The sequence below is a fragment of the Panicum virgatum genome, chromosome 2K, assembly GCF_016808335.1.
Source record: "Panicum virgatum strain AP13 chromosome 2K, P.virgatum_v5, whole genome shotgun sequence".
Lineage (NCBI taxonomy): Eukaryota > Viridiplantae > Streptophyta > Magnoliopsida > Poales > Poaceae > Panicum > Panicum virgatum.
The window spans coordinates 40,404,478-40,420,401 of record NC_053137.1 but is presented as its reverse complement, the minus strand read 5'-3'; the positions used below and the strand labels follow the sequence as shown (position 1 = coordinate 40,420,401).

General features: G+C 48.1%; 2 protein-coding genes across 4 annotated transcripts; one reads left to right on the top strand and one right to left on the bottom strand.

The window, feature by feature from the left end:
* The first annotated feature begins 7,414 nt into the window (after nt 1-7,414).
* On the top strand, nt 7,415-10,757 carry LOC120676385 (cytochrome B5-like protein). Of its 3 annotated transcripts, none has more exons than XM_039957659.1 (6): nt 7,415-7,588; nt 8,225-8,357; nt 8,428-8,465; nt 8,713-8,790; nt 8,904-8,995; nt 10,486-10,757. In XM_039957659.1, exons 2-6 carry the CDS (start codon nt 8,270-8,272, stop codon nt 10,550-10,552), a joined length of 363 nt encoding a protein of 120 aa, XP_039813593.1. In that variant the 5' UTR covers nt 7,415-7,588; nt 8,225-8,269; the 3' UTR covers nt 10,553-10,757. The 3 variants fall into 3 exon arrangements, with proteins under 3 accessions (XP_039813593.1, XP_039813585.1, XP_039813601.1); XM_039957651.1 differs by having other exon boundaries at nt 8,213-8,357; XM_039957667.1 differs by having other exon boundaries at nt 7,416-8,351.
* Nucleotides 10,758-13,899: 3,142 nt separating this feature from the next.
* LOC120676367 (transcription factor WRKY19-like) lies at nt 13,900-15,601 on the bottom strand. Its single transcript, XM_039957631.1, has 3 exons — nt 15,173-15,601; nt 14,961-15,095; nt 13,900-14,763 (listed from the first exon to the last, which is right to left on the bottom strand). The coding sequence occupies exons 1-3, from the start codon at nt 15,481-15,483 to the stop codon at nt 14,208-14,210; spliced, it is 1,002 nt and encodes a 333-aa protein (XP_039813565.1). The 5' UTR covers nt 15,484-15,601; the 3' UTR covers nt 13,900-14,207.
* Between the last annotated feature and the right edge of the window lie 323 nt (nt 15,602-15,924).

Sequence of the window (15,924 nt, the reverse complement as noted above, 5' to 3'; positions counted from 1 at the left end):
ACTCACCCAATTGGATTTGATTTTTCTGCAAGGGTTAGTCCATACAAGCAGCCAACATCTATACAAGTATTAACTCCAGAATATCAATCAAACTTGACACAAGGTCTAGTTTAACTGAAGAGGACATTTTAACCCAAACACCATGCTTGATTTAAAACGCCTATGAATGTGTTCTCGAGCACACATCCAAACTAGAGCATACAAGAATTGATACAGGAAGCATGGAAGCATGATCGAGCATTATTCAAAAGGAGATAAGCATGAGTACGAACCTAGTGATCCTCGGGCGACTCCCGGCAGGGCTTTGTTTAATGTCAAAAGTAGGACATTGAGAGTACTTACCACGGTGTTTTGTTGATGAAAAACTCGTCACCATGATAACTCCTCTCATTTTTTCTTTTCTTTCTTTTATGGAGCAAGAAGCAAGTATGTACACCAATTCCAAGACAAGATATGAATTGAGAAAAGAACTTACTTTGGGGTACTCACATACCTCCCCTACACTTGGAGTTTGTAAAACTTCAAGTGTATGGAGTTCAAGTCTCCTTCAGTGGTCGTTCCTCCATCAGGACATATTGAGGTGTTGTAGTTGGTGTAGCTCACATGTTCATAAGTGTTGCTTGTCCGCCGTTCTCTTTGATCTTCCCCTAGAAAGGTTAGCGACCAAAAATACCCGAAGGAAAACTATATCCTAGAACATGCTCTTGCTTTTATTGAAAGGGAAATAAATAAGTAAATAAATGATAGTTCGGGCTATCTCCCGGTAGTGCTTTGTTTCTGGTCATAAGCTCGACCATGATAACCTTTGTAGCCATCATTGGTGATGGGTCATTGTTTCACCAACAATCGTTGAAGCTAGCTACAAGGTTAGTGCCACGGTGCACCCATGAAATCTGCAATGCTTACAATAAAACATATACATCTACAACCAACCTTCTGAAAATTTTGCAAAAGAGGACCTTGAGTTGGTTGTAGTCCTCGTGTGTGCATGGTGCACTAAGCATGCCTGACTCTGGAGTGGTATTGAATGAGCATGGTTTACGTGGTATGTCAAAAGTGAAACTCCCATGCTCATTTGTGGAATCCTTTTCTTCAGACTCCAGAGTCGGCGCCTCACAAGATTCCTTGGCCCATATTTCTCTATCTCAAGAGATTCATCATGAAAGATCATAGTTGTATCTCGATCAAGGTCGAGAACAACAGATTCTAGAACATCGGGAAGAGGCTCAAACTCGATCAAGGATGATGATGATCGTTCATCTTCACAAGAGTGAAGGCTGCCCTCCGAGTCATATTCTTTAGAGGATTTTAGAACTCCCAAGAGAACGGGCTCGGATGATATGAACGAAGATGTATGCATCGTCTCCTCGAGCGGGTTTTGCTCGGAAAGAGGCTTTGCCAGAAATTTTTCCAAACAAGGAGTAGTAGTGGCAAAAGCAGTTTCCCTAAGCAGTTCAGCTAGGCTCCCTTGAAGAGATCTGAGTGAATTTTCAAGTGGGTAGCCTATAAGAAGATCAAATCGAGGACGTCGAAGATATGAAAGTCTAGGTGCACCTCGATTTCTTCTAAGGTTAGCAGCACAACACTTGCTACCCCCCGACATTCAATAATGTGTCCAAATGGACAACATTTGAGTAGCTAATCGGATGGTTTTAGCGTAATATCGCCCAACAAAGTATACGCTAAGTGCCATGGCATGATGTTAAACTCCATGATGGGGTTAACATGGGCTTCTACGGTAATTCCTCCTATAGAGCATGGAAGGATCGTAGAGGATATACTCATCCAAACGTCTTCATAAAAGCATCTCGCTCCATCTGACTGTTCCACCTCTACGACCTCCTCGAGAAATTGTTCGTGAAGAGGATCGGGAGAAGAAGGAGGTACCATAGGACTAAGGGAAGGTTCTGTCAGGAGATTGTGCAATGGATCGATACTGACAGAAGAAAGTTCCTCTCTTAATTGGGCGTCGTGGAGATTCGACGTATTCTAGATGTTTCCTAAAGGATCATTCTCGAATCGGGAAGAGAACTCCGAAGGTTGAGTTTCTTCTTCCTTCGGTGTTCGTGGTTCGGGAGAGGGCTCAACAGACGAATATTGGGATGTGAAAGATGAAAGCTCAGATTCGATTGTGGAGAGACTCTCATGGCTCGACGCGGATTCCTTCCGGCGGGGTTCACTATGGTCGGTAGCGAAGAAAGAGGTTTCTAGGAAACTATCTAGGATGTCTCTTCCTTCTTCCGGAGTTGTGTGTGCGAACCATCCTCCGCTAGCGACGTCAAGCTCTAGGGCAGTTTCCATGTCTAAACCCGAGTAGAAAACGTTCAACGATACTTCATCGGGTATAGACATGTCTGTGATAGATGCCAAAAGGCGTGAGAATCTAGCCCATGCTGCACCTATGGACTCCTTCTCTAATTGCTCAAAATCAAGGATGTCGATCGGTAGGGAGTCTATGCGTTCGGTGAAGGAGAACGAGTAACAAAAGTCATCTCGAAGCTTCTCCCAATCACCGCTCATATTTCCTATCGTGCGGGTGTACCATTGCTCCGCCCTCTCTATAAGAGAGAAGGGGAACAATTTCCACCACAAAGCTTCCTGTGTCATGCCTAGGATTACTGGACCCGAACACAGTTCCTCAAATTCTTGCAAATGCTCATACGGATCTTTATGAATTTCTCCCGAGAAGGGTCTCTTCCGAACCATGGCTATAAAGCCAGGGTCGAGTTCATGGTTAGATGAGGAAGATGGTGATGGCTCAGAGAACTCGCCCCTTGGGGTAGAGAGCTGTGGTAAGGATAGCTACTCCATGGGAAGCGGGGGGTAGAGGTAGAAGGAAAGAAAAGGAAAAAGATACGAGAACGACTGAGTCCGCAGATAATGTAGCTGTCGTTCCCCGGCAACGGCGCCAGAAAGCTTGTTGGTACTTTGTAACATCACGAATAAAATCCGCAAGCGCACGAATACCGCTGTAATTTTCACCAAGAGTATTCCAGGGTATTGTATCCACTGGAGAATGTGAGTCCACTATCTACGGGTTCAGACAGTCGAAGGACACACACACTGGTGTGGGAAGGATAGAATAGAGAGGACTTCCTTTAGAATCTATGTTTAGAAAAAGAGATCATGTCGCCATTATACTTCGAGCTAAAGGTATCGACCGGCTTAAACAAGCTGATAGCTCCAATAATAAATCTCTATCCAATATCCAAACGTGGAGGATTACTAGGGTTCGAACATGGTTGTCAACACCTACCGGCTACCTCTAAAAACCGTGGAACTATCGGACAACTGAGTGGTATAGTCCAGCCTAGACACCACGTCTACGCCTTTCCCTACTATCTCTAGAGACGTACAGGATTATACTTTTCTATCCGGAGCCCAACTCTAGAGTCAAATGCTACTCGCTAAGCATACACATCAACTAATATAAGCTAGAGATGATAACTTGCGATCTAAACTCTAATTCTAAATAAGAAAGTCTCGAACACTTACAGCCGAATAAGCATTCGTCGAGGTACAAGCAGAGAAGAGCGCCGACAAGCCCGGCACTTCCCCCGACTCCTCCTCACTCTCTTGTAGAGGTACAAATTGGAGAAGAGCGCCGTTACCGGCACCCCTCCTGAGTACATCTACTCCTAACTCCCTAAGACAACTCTCACTCAAGTGAGAACTCAAGAGAAGAAGGTGTGATGTGTGGAGTGTGGTGTGTGTCTAATTCTCACCCCTCCCCTTGTATTTATAGGAGGGAGCCACCTCGGGAATGAAGCCAAACCGCCATGGAGCACCAACCACGAGACGCCACGTGTCACTGAGAGTCGGTGGGGCCCGTGGGCTGCCACCGCCAGGTCGGGCGACCTTGTAGGTCGGCCGGCCTTGGGCTGGCCCCGTTTGCCCCGGTCTTTGGTCAGAAGACTGCTAGGTGGGCCCCCATGTCATATATATGGGTATGGGCTTGTTTTGAGTCGGTTTTGGTGCTCTGGTGGGCCCGTAAATCCTCGTGAACGCGTCTGATTCGTCGAGAAGGGATTGCCTCATATTGCTGACATGTCATTGCTCATGGGTTGCATCTCCTTCTTATGTGCAGCTGCCAAGTGGGCCCTTTTGGCCCTTGGGCTTGCCTATGAATGATTGGGCATTTGTACCTTGGATCATTCTTGCTAGTTTTCTGTATTTTTAGCCCAAATTCACCTGCACACATTCTCATACCAGCATCTGTAGAATTCGTCAAATAATCATCCTATGTTAGCATTTATTCCCTCCGATGCTCGACTTCTGCACTATAGTTGACGGTCAAAATGGGTCGTTAGTGACCATCAACACTCTGCAGGGTGGAACTCAAGCGAATGACCGGTGCGCTCCAATTGATTGCGTACCGCCACCCGAGCCGCAGCTCGACGCTCAAAGACATCATTTTGCAAAGGCATTTCTAAAAAGTAATATTAATAACAGGTCAATTATATGTCTCATTAAGAAACAAAACTAATTTTAGTATACTAATACATCATTAGAGTGTCAAAATAATGTAACTAAATGCATAATAAATACCATACTAATTAACCATGCATGCCACTAGAAAAAATTGAAAAAAATCACTATAAATTGTCCACACTGAAACTATCATATAGACCTTCTCCAAATTCAACTAATGGGCTCTATACATCTCAAATCCATGCATAAATCAAAGAAATCGTGCTCATTCTTACTATTTCTAAAAATCACAAATTTCTCTAACTATAGAGCATGAAACAAATAATGAATACCATCAAACAAAAGAGGATGAAGTTGCAAACCTTTGGTGCACTTGGATGAGTGAAATCCCCACAAAACATGAGAAAATGGGCCGGGGCAGCACTTTGATGAATACCAGAAGAAGAAGCTCGAGCTCGGTCTGTCTGCTGGCTCGGGCTTGGAGAGGAAGAAGGTGGCTGCTTTATAGTAGGCCCATTAGTACCGGCTGGTGGCTCCAGCCAGTACAAAACGTAGAGGTTAGTGCCGGCTGGAGCCACCAACCGGTACTAAAAAAAATTTGGCGCCATTTAGTACCGGCTGGTGGCTCCAGCCGGTACTAAATGGTCGCTAGCCGTTGCGCATCGTTGTTGGCGCCGCAATTTAGTACCGGCTGGAGGATCCCAAGGGCACTGTAGCTTCTGCCTGGTACTAAATTGAGATGTTAGTACCGGTCGAAAGGGCGACCGGTACAACCATGCGTGGACGAATGTGCTATTTTCTGATAGTGTAGCTAATGCAAGTTTAAGGGTAAACCTCCTCTTCTGACTGTAGAATATAGTATAGTTGGCTTTAGATCGCAAAAGCTAGAAATAAAACAGGAAGAAGAAGCGGAAGGAACAAAAGAAAAAAAATTGGACTGATAACTTGAGCTGGTGGGAAAACAAAAGCGAGGGGGCCAGCAGAGGAAGAGCTCTGTTTGTTTTCGCTTAGCTTATAATCTAAGCATAGTTGAGAGAAGCGAAAATTTTCTCGCTTCTCAATTCTCACTTCTTGTAGTTCAAATCTCTGAAACGGCTTACCACAGAAGCGAAAATAAATAAAAAATTTGATAAAATTATCACTTGTTTTTACTGATAAGCCAATTATAATCGGAAACAAAACGAGCCTCTGCCATACGATGGATCGCAGCAGCACATATTACCCTTAATATTTGCCCGGCGCCGGGCTGGCCTGCCCCAAGTTGGCCAAACAAGCCTTAGTCCATTTTAGCCGGACTAGCCCACCCAAGTAGAGGAGAAACTGCCTGCGGCCTCGTCCAGAATGGTCATGGTCCAATAAACTAAACAAAATGTTGTCGATGGAACCCCAAAACCAATGTCAATGAAACAAGGGGCCTCTTCGCTCATATATGCATGTTCAAATGAAACCAATGCCATATGATGAATTTATTTCTACTAAATTCAAAGAGAAGGCAAATTATACAAGTTCAGATGTATGCATGCAGTTTACGGATCTCAGAACCAAATTAATCGTGAGGGAAAGATAAAAGTGAAAAAAAAAACCAGTAGCGTACATAATGATGAAGTTAACAAAGAAAACTCTTAAGCACTCCAGTTTATTCTTCCTTGCAACTCGTTCAACTGGAACAATTCGTCCAAGTCGCCGGCGACGCCGTCGTTTGCCGGTGATTGAAGACGTGGTCCGACGGCGCGGCTTCCAGGCGGCGCCCGTCGGCCCAGCGCAGCACGCCGGCCGCAGGGCGCAGGCCCTGACAGCGGCGTGGGCGGGCGGCAGTGGACGCCCCTGACGGCGGCGTGGATGGCCGGTGGTGGACGCCCCTGACGTCGGCGCGTCGGCCGGCGTAGGAGGAGGTGGCGCGACCGGCCGGCGGAGGAGGAGGCGGCGGCGGTGTGCCCGGCGGGCGGAGGAGGCGGAAGCAAGCCCCTGACGGCCGCGCGCCGGGCGGCGTACGAGGAGGAGGCGACGGCGGAAGCAAGCCCCTGACGGCCGCGCGCCGAGCGGCGTAGGAGGAGGCGGCGGGTGTGCTCGCCCGACGGAGGAAGCCGACTTGTTTTTTTTCACGAGATTGGTCCGCCGCTTCTTAGAGCAGTTCCAGTGCTGGTGCGAATCGTCCTGACACCATGCGTCAAATAAAACCTGTGTTCGGTGGCTACTGTGTTAGCATCGTTTATGTAGGGCCTGTCTGATAAAAAAAAAACAAGAAACCACCCGGGCAGCCTCTCCCTCTCACGCCAAGGGCACGGGAATATCTGCCTCCCTCAACAATCCAGCTCAATATTTAATTCACCATGAGTCGGCTTATCCGCAGAGTTCGATTTTCACTTAGACAACCATGATTCGGCTGCCACAGTGTTCATGGTTCGATCAAACCTCCCCACGGTTCGTTTTTTCACCACACTGGTGGTGCCCTTAAGGTGGACGGGGGTGGGGATTTTTGGATTTGGAGACCGCAGGGGTGCGGGGCGTCCGGCGTGGAAGCTTTTGCTATGGTCCGTCCGTTTGCAGCGCGATGTAATCTGGGCTGTTCGTTTTGTTGAAGGGGAATGTCTGGGTACAATTTTTTGGTGCGCCTGGACTTGCTCTCTCAGCGGGCGGGCTTTGGCGAGGTGGACCTAGCCAAAATCGAAGTGGTGCATTAGTGGATGGACGGATGGATGGATATTTGCCCCGCAGCTGGCGTGCCCCAAGTTTATGGGCCAAACAAGCCTTAGTCAATTTTAGCCGGACTAGCCAGCCCAAGTAGAGGAGAAACTGCCTGCGGCCTCGTGTAGAATGGTCATGGCCCAATAAACTAAACAAAAAGTTGTCGATGGAACCCCAAAACCAATGTCAATGAAACAAGGGGCCTCTTCGCCCATCTCATGATCTGCTGCTGCTGGTTCCAAGCGCAACCCTGAACTGGATCCTCCTCTTCTTGTCGGGTTCTGGTTATTTTTCTGCTCACTCCCTGCACTAATGTTGTTACCATGGCAAATGGCCAAATTGGCGACACGCGCGACGACATGGGAATATTCTCCGCGACAAGAAGAGCGAGATCTCCATTGCTGCAGCTATTGCGCTGCACTCCAGATCACTAGTGCCTGCACGCGCTGCGCTCTGATTTCTTCTTCTCCAGGTACGCCTCTACTTGTTAGGAACCTCTCCATGGGCAACCGGCAACCGCATTTTCTCCATTCTGCGGATTCATGGGGTGCATCATGCCACTTTGGGTGGGCGGAGAAGCGCGTGGTGCGATACTCAGTTCACTATCCCGTCGAAATTTCTCGCAAGATTCGCCAATTAGGGAAAGGGATTAGTGGAAAAGATTCGGTCTTTCATTACTCCGCGTTGGAATCATGGCAAGGTTTGCTCGCTTACCGTGAACTGAACGCGTTTGGCCCTGGATGACCTGGTCCGAATTAGAATACCAGATTTGGGTAGATTCCAACACGGGAGCGATGTGATCTTTTACATTTGTAATTTTGAGCGCATTACCTCACAGAGTTCGCGAGGGTCACCTTGATTAGACATGCAGATAAGATCCCTTGTTGTGCGAGGTATATTCAGAGTTTAGCTAGGCTGAAAATTCATTGACATTTGTTCTTTTCAAAAAAAAAGATTAAGTAGCGTTTTGTTTACAAATGATGTAGCCATACAAATTTATATCTTTCTATAATTATTTATAATTGCTAGGTGGTTGTTGTGTTTGATCTTTGTGTTAGCTTTGCTTTGGTAATTGCTGATGGAAGACAAAAGTCAGTTTCTTTCGCAGAAAATTATTTTGATCAGTACAGCACAGTGATTGCCGAGGTGCGCCATGGAAATTCTGATCTATGTCTCATTTGTTGTGCTCCTTGGACTAGGAGCCCTGTTTGTTGTCCCACGGTCTAACAGCAACGGTAAAAGTACATATCACTTGTAATCTTAAATGAGGTAAGTTTCAAACCATTTCCACTAAGAAATGTTATATTGCAGGTAAAGGAGATGCAGCGCATCTAGCAGGCAGTGGAAAGGTGAATGCCATATTTTACCATAAATACTTTAGCCTCCTCATATCTGTAATAATGCACGTCTAGCCAAACTGATCAAGCAAATACTTTAGAGTATGCTTTATGAATCTGAAAAAAGTGATTTGTTGACTAAAGACAAGACTGATGTAGGTTACTAGGTTATGTGCAGACTGAAATGCCCATTCAGATGTGCCATTTCCTTTACCTTAACATCATTCTCATCTGTTGCTTTCTGTCATTCCCCATTCAGACATCTAGAAGCTATACAATGAAAGAGGTTTCCACCCACAATACAAGGAAGGATTGTTGGATAATAATCAAAGATAAGGTTAAGAAAGCGATCGACCACTTTACCAACTATGTTCGTCCAGCTATGAATTTTGAAACTGAAAAATGCTAGGACGTTCTGTCTTATGATTCTTCAATTCTCTGATTATTCAGGTTTACGATGTCACTGCATACGCGGAGGAACACCCAGGTGGTGATGCCATCCTAAACAATGCTGGTGGTGATTCAACAGAGGGGTTTTTTGGGTAAGTACTTACCATCAAATCAATTGTTTTCACTACATGCTGTTATTGTTCACAGAACATGCTTTTCTGAAAGAAGTGAAGTTTCCATCTTTGCCACCCAGAACTTACATCATATGTTGCTAGTATAAATTACAGAATTGTCAGGTTACTGTCCTACAACTTAGTTTTATGTTAGAGTTTCTTAGATCATTAAAAAAACAGGTTTAATTTCATTAAATTATCTTCCAACAAATTTTCTGTTCAGATAAGCATTAAACATGGATAGAGATGCCTTGTCTTTTGCAAATTCAAAACAGTGACTTTGATGGAGAAGTATTCCCTGTTGTTTTCTAGAATATTGAATACATGATAAATAACACCAAATGCCTTCAATGTCAGATGTTTATTCTTCAGGACCTTAACAAACCAAGAAACTAAATCCAATTTTTCCAACTTCCAATTTTCAATCCATCCAACTTAACTGACTCAAACGCACTTCATCAGAACAACCATAAGAGTTGAATATATAATTCATCAAAACAACCACAAGAGTTCAATTATCCTTTTAAATGGTGGTCTAGAGTCTAGACTTATGAATCTTGGTATCACAGATTGATTTTTCAAATTGATAATTAGATGAATTAGCAAATATTTATCAATTGTTAGAGGAGTCAAGGGCCTAATGGGCTAAGGCCCCCATTAGGCCCTTGACTCCTCTAACATCAATGTTATTTCTTCCTTTTCAAAACAATATTATTTCTTATTTTTCTGTTTTGAGCATTAGAGCAGAGATGAGTATTGTTTTTTTATTTCCAGCATCTTTCAATGTTGTTTTCGAATGATTTAATTTGTTTTAGCAATGTTCATGTATTATTTGCCAATCAGAGAAATATGTGTGTGGCCAGCCCTGAACCTGAAGGCCTGAAAACATTCTAGACCCATGTCCATGTCATTATTGCTACGAAAAGAAGGCATGAAATATAGGGAAAAGTTCATGGAATTATTGACAACATACCAGATGATAGATGATGTGAATCAATAAAAATTATTAAACAATTTTATGTTGATATTGCTATTGCTTTTCTTCTGATTGACAACATACCAGATGATAGATGATGTGAATCAATAAAAATTATTAAACAATTTTATGTTGATATTGCTATTGCTTTTCCACACCAACGAAATATTCTTCTGATTTTGCTATTGCTTTTCTTCACAAGTTAAATTGCCAACTCTATTACCATTCATGTTTTATAGCTAAGACAAATATTTAGAGGAGCACATCCACGAGTTCATAAAATAAATAACGAAATCCTGACGACAGATGTTTCAGAAGCATTGAAACTGTAAAAGAACTGTTTGGATGGGGCTTGTTCTTATCCTGTCCTTTTCATAAGGGGAATTTCTTTTCTGTTTTGCTGTTCCTTTTCTTCGCAAGTCAGATTCCACGACATTTCTAGTTTCCTTTATTTTAATGGCTAAGATAGTATTATGCCTCTACGCATTTTCAGCCCGCAACATGGCACGAGAGTATTCGACATCATCGAAGATTTCTGCATCGGCAGATTGAAGGACTGACGATAAAGAGGAGAGAGAGCTGTCAATGCTTCAAATGTGAACCCATGCGCTCTTCCACAGTTGCTCCTTCCTGGACGACAATGACAGGGAGTGAAACAGTTTCCCAGTAGTGATGAGGACCACTCCCAGCTTTGTGGTTCTGATTTCATATTGACCTGGTGCTTTTACCAGTAATTAACACTGTTTGAAGCAGGGGGCTTCGACGTGTTCTGGACGTTTTGTTAGCTTTATCGCTTTGAGAAGACTAGGTAGAATCACGCCCTCCGCCGCATGAAGAAAAAAAGCACAAAGATAAAAAAGAAGAAGAGGAGAAAAGCAAAAATAGAGGAAAAAAAAGGAGAAAAGCCAAAAAAAAAAAACAGGCCGGCGCTCCCCCGTCAACATCGGAAGCGCCGGTCGCCTCCTCCTTCCCCGGCGCTCCGCCTCCGCCTCTGTACCCGGCGCCGCCTCGCTCCCTCCCTCCTCGAGTGCGCGCGCGCCATGGCGGGCCTTCTCGAGCTTCGCGACACGCCATGGCGGGCTGCGTCGAGCTCCGCGACGCGCCATGGCGGGGCGTGTCGAGCTCCGCCGCGCGCCATGGCGATCGTCGTTGCCCTCGACGCCCTCGACGGAGGCTACAGCAGAAGAGCTCCCCGGATCTGCACGCCTACATCTCGAGCCGGCGAGCGGCGGACCTGGAGGCGGAGCTCCGCGCCAAGCTCTCATCCCTCCCCGCGTTCCGGCTGAGGTTGAGCTTGCGGAGCGTGGGCGCGAGCGCGCGGAAGGTGGGCGAGACGCCGCCGGGGAGGCGTGCGAGGGAGGGCGCGAGCGCGCCGGCGAGGCCCGCGCCGTGGATGCGCAGGCGCTGCAGGGCCCATGCGTGGCGGAGGTAGAAGGGGAGGGGCGGCGCCTCCGCCATGGCCCCACGCGGGCCGCGCCTCGCCCATGGCCCCGCGCAGGCCTGGCACTTGCGAGCGGGTGGGAGGAGCGGCGCTGGAGCAGGAGAGCGGGCCAGCGGTGCTGGCCCCTGTCCCCGCCGGCAGATCCGTGCCCCCGTTGCCGCTGGCCGAGCGCCTAGGTGGGCAACCCCATCGAGCGAGCCTCGCTGCCGCCGGCCGAGTGCGCGGGCCGCCACGCCGACCTCCATCCGCCGAGTCCGCGTCGCACTCCGTCTCATCCTTGGATTTGCGAGATTCATGGGGTTCCTTGCGCAACGCTCGGCAGATCCGGCCACGGGAAGGTTGGATCCCGCTCTGGTCCGCCTCCACGCCCCACATCGCCGGCCACCTCTATGCTCCGCCGCGCTGGCCGGATCTCCGCCCGCTGGTGCTGAGAGTAAGGGGAAAAGGAGAAAGAGGCAGAGGAGGAAGCCGAGGTGGGAGGCGGTGCTGCACGGTCGTGCTGATGCGGGGCCAGGGCGGACCCGACGTGCAAGGAGGAGACAGCGTTTTCCTCAGGGCCCGCGTCAGGCTTCTCCACACACGTGTCGTCCCAGGGCCTCTCGCGGAGCGCAGGGCTGCTCCGAGCGCTCCCTGCCCACGGCGGATAGGAGTTATCATACATATGTGCTTTCTTAGAACTTTGGAATGTTCTCAGACCGGATGGCTTACTTTGCCAACCTTCATATTGATGTTTAGCATGACAGTGAAAGGCATTTGCTGGGTCCAATCTCCGCTGGTCGTGTCTGAGAATGGCACAGCTGTTGGGCTTAAGGGAGCACGTTTAAAATTCAGACGAGCTCATATTAGTTTCTACTTTTTGAGAGAGAAGAGTCCATACTTTTTCTATTCATGAATGAACAATCTTCCAAATAGGGAATTTCATGGCTTGGTGGAGAGGACATCAGAGAAGCTGCAGTAGCTATTGCGGCAGTTTGGCAACATTGTAAAACAGTATGCGTATGCAAAAATATAAATCACCCCCAATAAAGTGAGACAAAATAGTATCTAACACAGTTCATATTCGATGAAATTATACAAACATAGGTTCCTTAATTCAATATAGAAGACCATATAAATTATTATACTCTTCCAATAAAGAACTCAATACGTACGTAATATGGATGCCAGAGTGCTAGTAGACTTGCTATATTCATCTTAGTTACGGCTTGTAAAAGATGTATTACGTTTCAGTTTTAAAATTGAATTGATATCGTGGCATGTTGGTACTAATAAAAGATAGGAAAGCTATGGCTAGCTATAGTGGCGGAGCCAGAAATTTATGACTGGGTATGTCATATGTAAAAAAATTCAAAATCAAATACGAAATATAATGGAAAAAAGTTATAATAATAATAACAAATTCACAATAGTGATCCAAGTATAAGTTGTAAACATGAATAATTAAATAATATTATAAAAAAGTGGTCCAAGCAGGGCCACCGGTCCAAGAAGGGTCGCAGAAGGTGCGCCGCTTGCTGGCGTCTTGGCCGCCACTGTAAGGCCGACAGTGCCCAGTGCCCCAACGGGCCGGTGGTCGGCACCTTCCGTCCTTCGCAACTCGCGTTAGGAGGAGAGGACATGAGTCATGAGTGATAGCTGATGGGGGTAAGGACCCGAGGTCACGAGGCTATCAGGTTGCCGTAGTGGGGGGAGGAGCACCTGAGCGGGGAGCCACCGTCTCACTGAACGCTAAATGGACAGGATACGGAGGTCAGGCCATTAGGGGCGGACGCGACACACAGAGCAAGACTCTCTATATCTTTCTTTGTAGCTAGGAATAGAGATTTTGATGGAAAAATATCCTCCAACAGCTTCTCTAAGTGGTTATCCAAATGTAGCCATCCTCCATTCCGCGTTTCTCGCTAGTCAAAGATAGATAATGGAAATAACTTTCTAGAGTGTACAGAAGATATAGAAAAATTTTTAGAGAGTGAAAACATATAGAATACGATTTTTGTGCAGAAGACTATCCAAATAATAATTTAGAGAGTGTAATTTAGAAAGACTCTTAGAGATACTTTAAATCTGTGTATACTTATTAATATTTTCTCCCAAATCTTGGGTATGCCCAGGAATAATAAGGGGCATACCCCTAGCTCCGCCCATGGTTAGTTAGGAGCTAATGTTGTTTGGAGCTATTAAGCTCAAAGCTAGTGTATATGGAGGCATATTGGGCCGACGATGCTTCACGATTAGAGTACAAGTAAGCCATAGAGAAGTCATTGCTATCTATTTATTTGTTATTGAAAGCAGCAAATAGGTTTCCTGTCCGGCCTGTAATGATAGAGAAGAGAAGCTATCTGTTTAGACCTCATGGATTAATCTTGGTCAAATATATGATCTTCCAAGATCTGATCAGCTGGGTTCACTGCTGAGAATGTACGACAGGAGCAAAATTACTGCTGATCAAGATAATGGACAGTTCTCTGATGGTTCGAAACATCGAAGGATCATTATTTTTTCATTGACACAAAAATCAATAATACAATGCCACACAGCACTCTCAGAAGAACAAGAAGAAGAAAAAATCTAACAAAAAAGTGGGCAAAAAAAAAAACTACAACCACTACTCTCATTCATCTCCTACGATTGATGCCGCGGCATGGACCTAGGAAGCAGAGCTCTCGTGCTCTTCCCTCCTCTGTTCCTGGACGAACGCCCAGAGCCCAGAGGGGCGGTCACATCACATCAGCTGCTTCGATTCCCTCCCTAATCCTCATCTCTACGCGCGCGGATCATGCAAAGAAGCTCGCGATGTCCACGTCGTCGATATCGAGGAGCTCGTCGAGGCCGTCCACGGCGGGCGCCGGGGGTGCGCTGGCGGCCACGAGTGCGGACACCACCTCCTGGAGCTCGTTCTGGCCCCGCCACCCGGCGTCCTCGAATGGCAGGTAGGAGGCGACGTGGTTCGAGTCCGAGGTCGCCGGCGACACGCCCCAGTTCTCCGACGTCGACGGCGCGGAGTACGGGCTGCGCTCGGCCGTCGCCGGGCACCCGCTCGCCGGCGTCGGCGTGGACAAGTAGAACGGCGCGGTGGCGCTCCAGCCCCGCGGGTCCGCGGCCAGGGCCGGCAGCCCCTCGGTCTTCACCGTGAGGCCTGCAGTCAGGCTCTGCAGGAAGCTGTTCGCGTCCGGGTTGTGCTCCGGCGCCGCCGCCACCGCCGGCCTCTGAACGCAGGTGTGGTCGCCGTGGTAGATGACGTCGAAGAGCGCCGGGTCCTCGTCGGTGCGCTGCACCTGCTTCGTCGCCAAGCATCCCTGGGAGTGGCGGTGCGTGCAGCGGTAGTAGCCCCTGCAGAGTTTGCACGATTCAGATCAGATCAGATCAGCCACAGTTTCTAAGCTGCAATTGTGTATATATCTTGTTCATCACGCAAAAAAAGGAGAAACTTTTTATGGTGAAATTGCGAATTCACCATGCGAGAAACACACGCACACGTGCAGATTGAGCTCCGAGAAATATAAGGAAAAGAGCACCAACAAACTAACCTTGGGTGCTTGGCTCCAAGAATCTCCTTCTGGCCGTACTTCCGCCAGCTGTGGCCGTCGTCCACCGGGTTCTCGCCGGCGCCGCCGCGGGGCGAGCTCACGCGCACCTGCTGCTTCCTCTTCTCCATCACCTTCCTGCGGACAGATCGCTCGACCAATTCAGCAACATGAAGAGCAGACGGTCGGTTGGTTGATGCTGATCAGCCACTGACCTCTTCTTGGTGCTCCTGAAAGGCCCGTCGGCGACGTCGCTGGTGGGCGTGGCCGGGAAAGGCGAGGCGAGCCCGGCGTACTCCCGCTTCCGGGCGTCGAGGCCGGAGGAGGAGGAGGCGGCGGTGATGATGCCGATGGAGCGCTCGGTGAGGGAGAAGATCTCCGTGGTGAGGTGCCTGCAGAACTCGTCGGAGCCGCCGAGGTGCGCCTCCAGCTGCCGCACCAGCTCCTTGATGTGGCTCAGCTCCGTCACCATCAGCCCGCCGCTGCCCCCATTGCTGCCGTCGCCGCTCTCCATGGACCTCGCCATGCGCAGCTCGACGACGAGGAAGGAGCTAGAATTTGCCGAGGCGTGGCGTGCGAATTTGGTTGCAGAGGAGGCGGGCGAGTGGGGGGGAGTTCGGCTGTGGCGAGTGACACCAACCAAGAGCCAGGGCTGTGCCCTTTTAAAGAAACCCGAAGCGCGTCGTTCCGGCGAGGCGGAGAGGGATTTGACCGGCGAGCGTGGTGGCGACTGCGGCCTGATTGGGCGAGCTGATGTGCCATGTCGGATGGGGCAGGAGCTCGGGACACGGAACACGTATGCGATCGGGAGGAGGGAGGGGGGGGGGGGACCTGAACCTGACGACGGCAGCTTTCTCGGACGCTTCGTTGGGGAGCGCCAAGGCCCCTGGGATAGATGGAGAGGCCCATCAAAAAAAGCTGGTGCGTCATGGCAGGAATGGGACCCGGAAATCTGAACTCAAAAAAA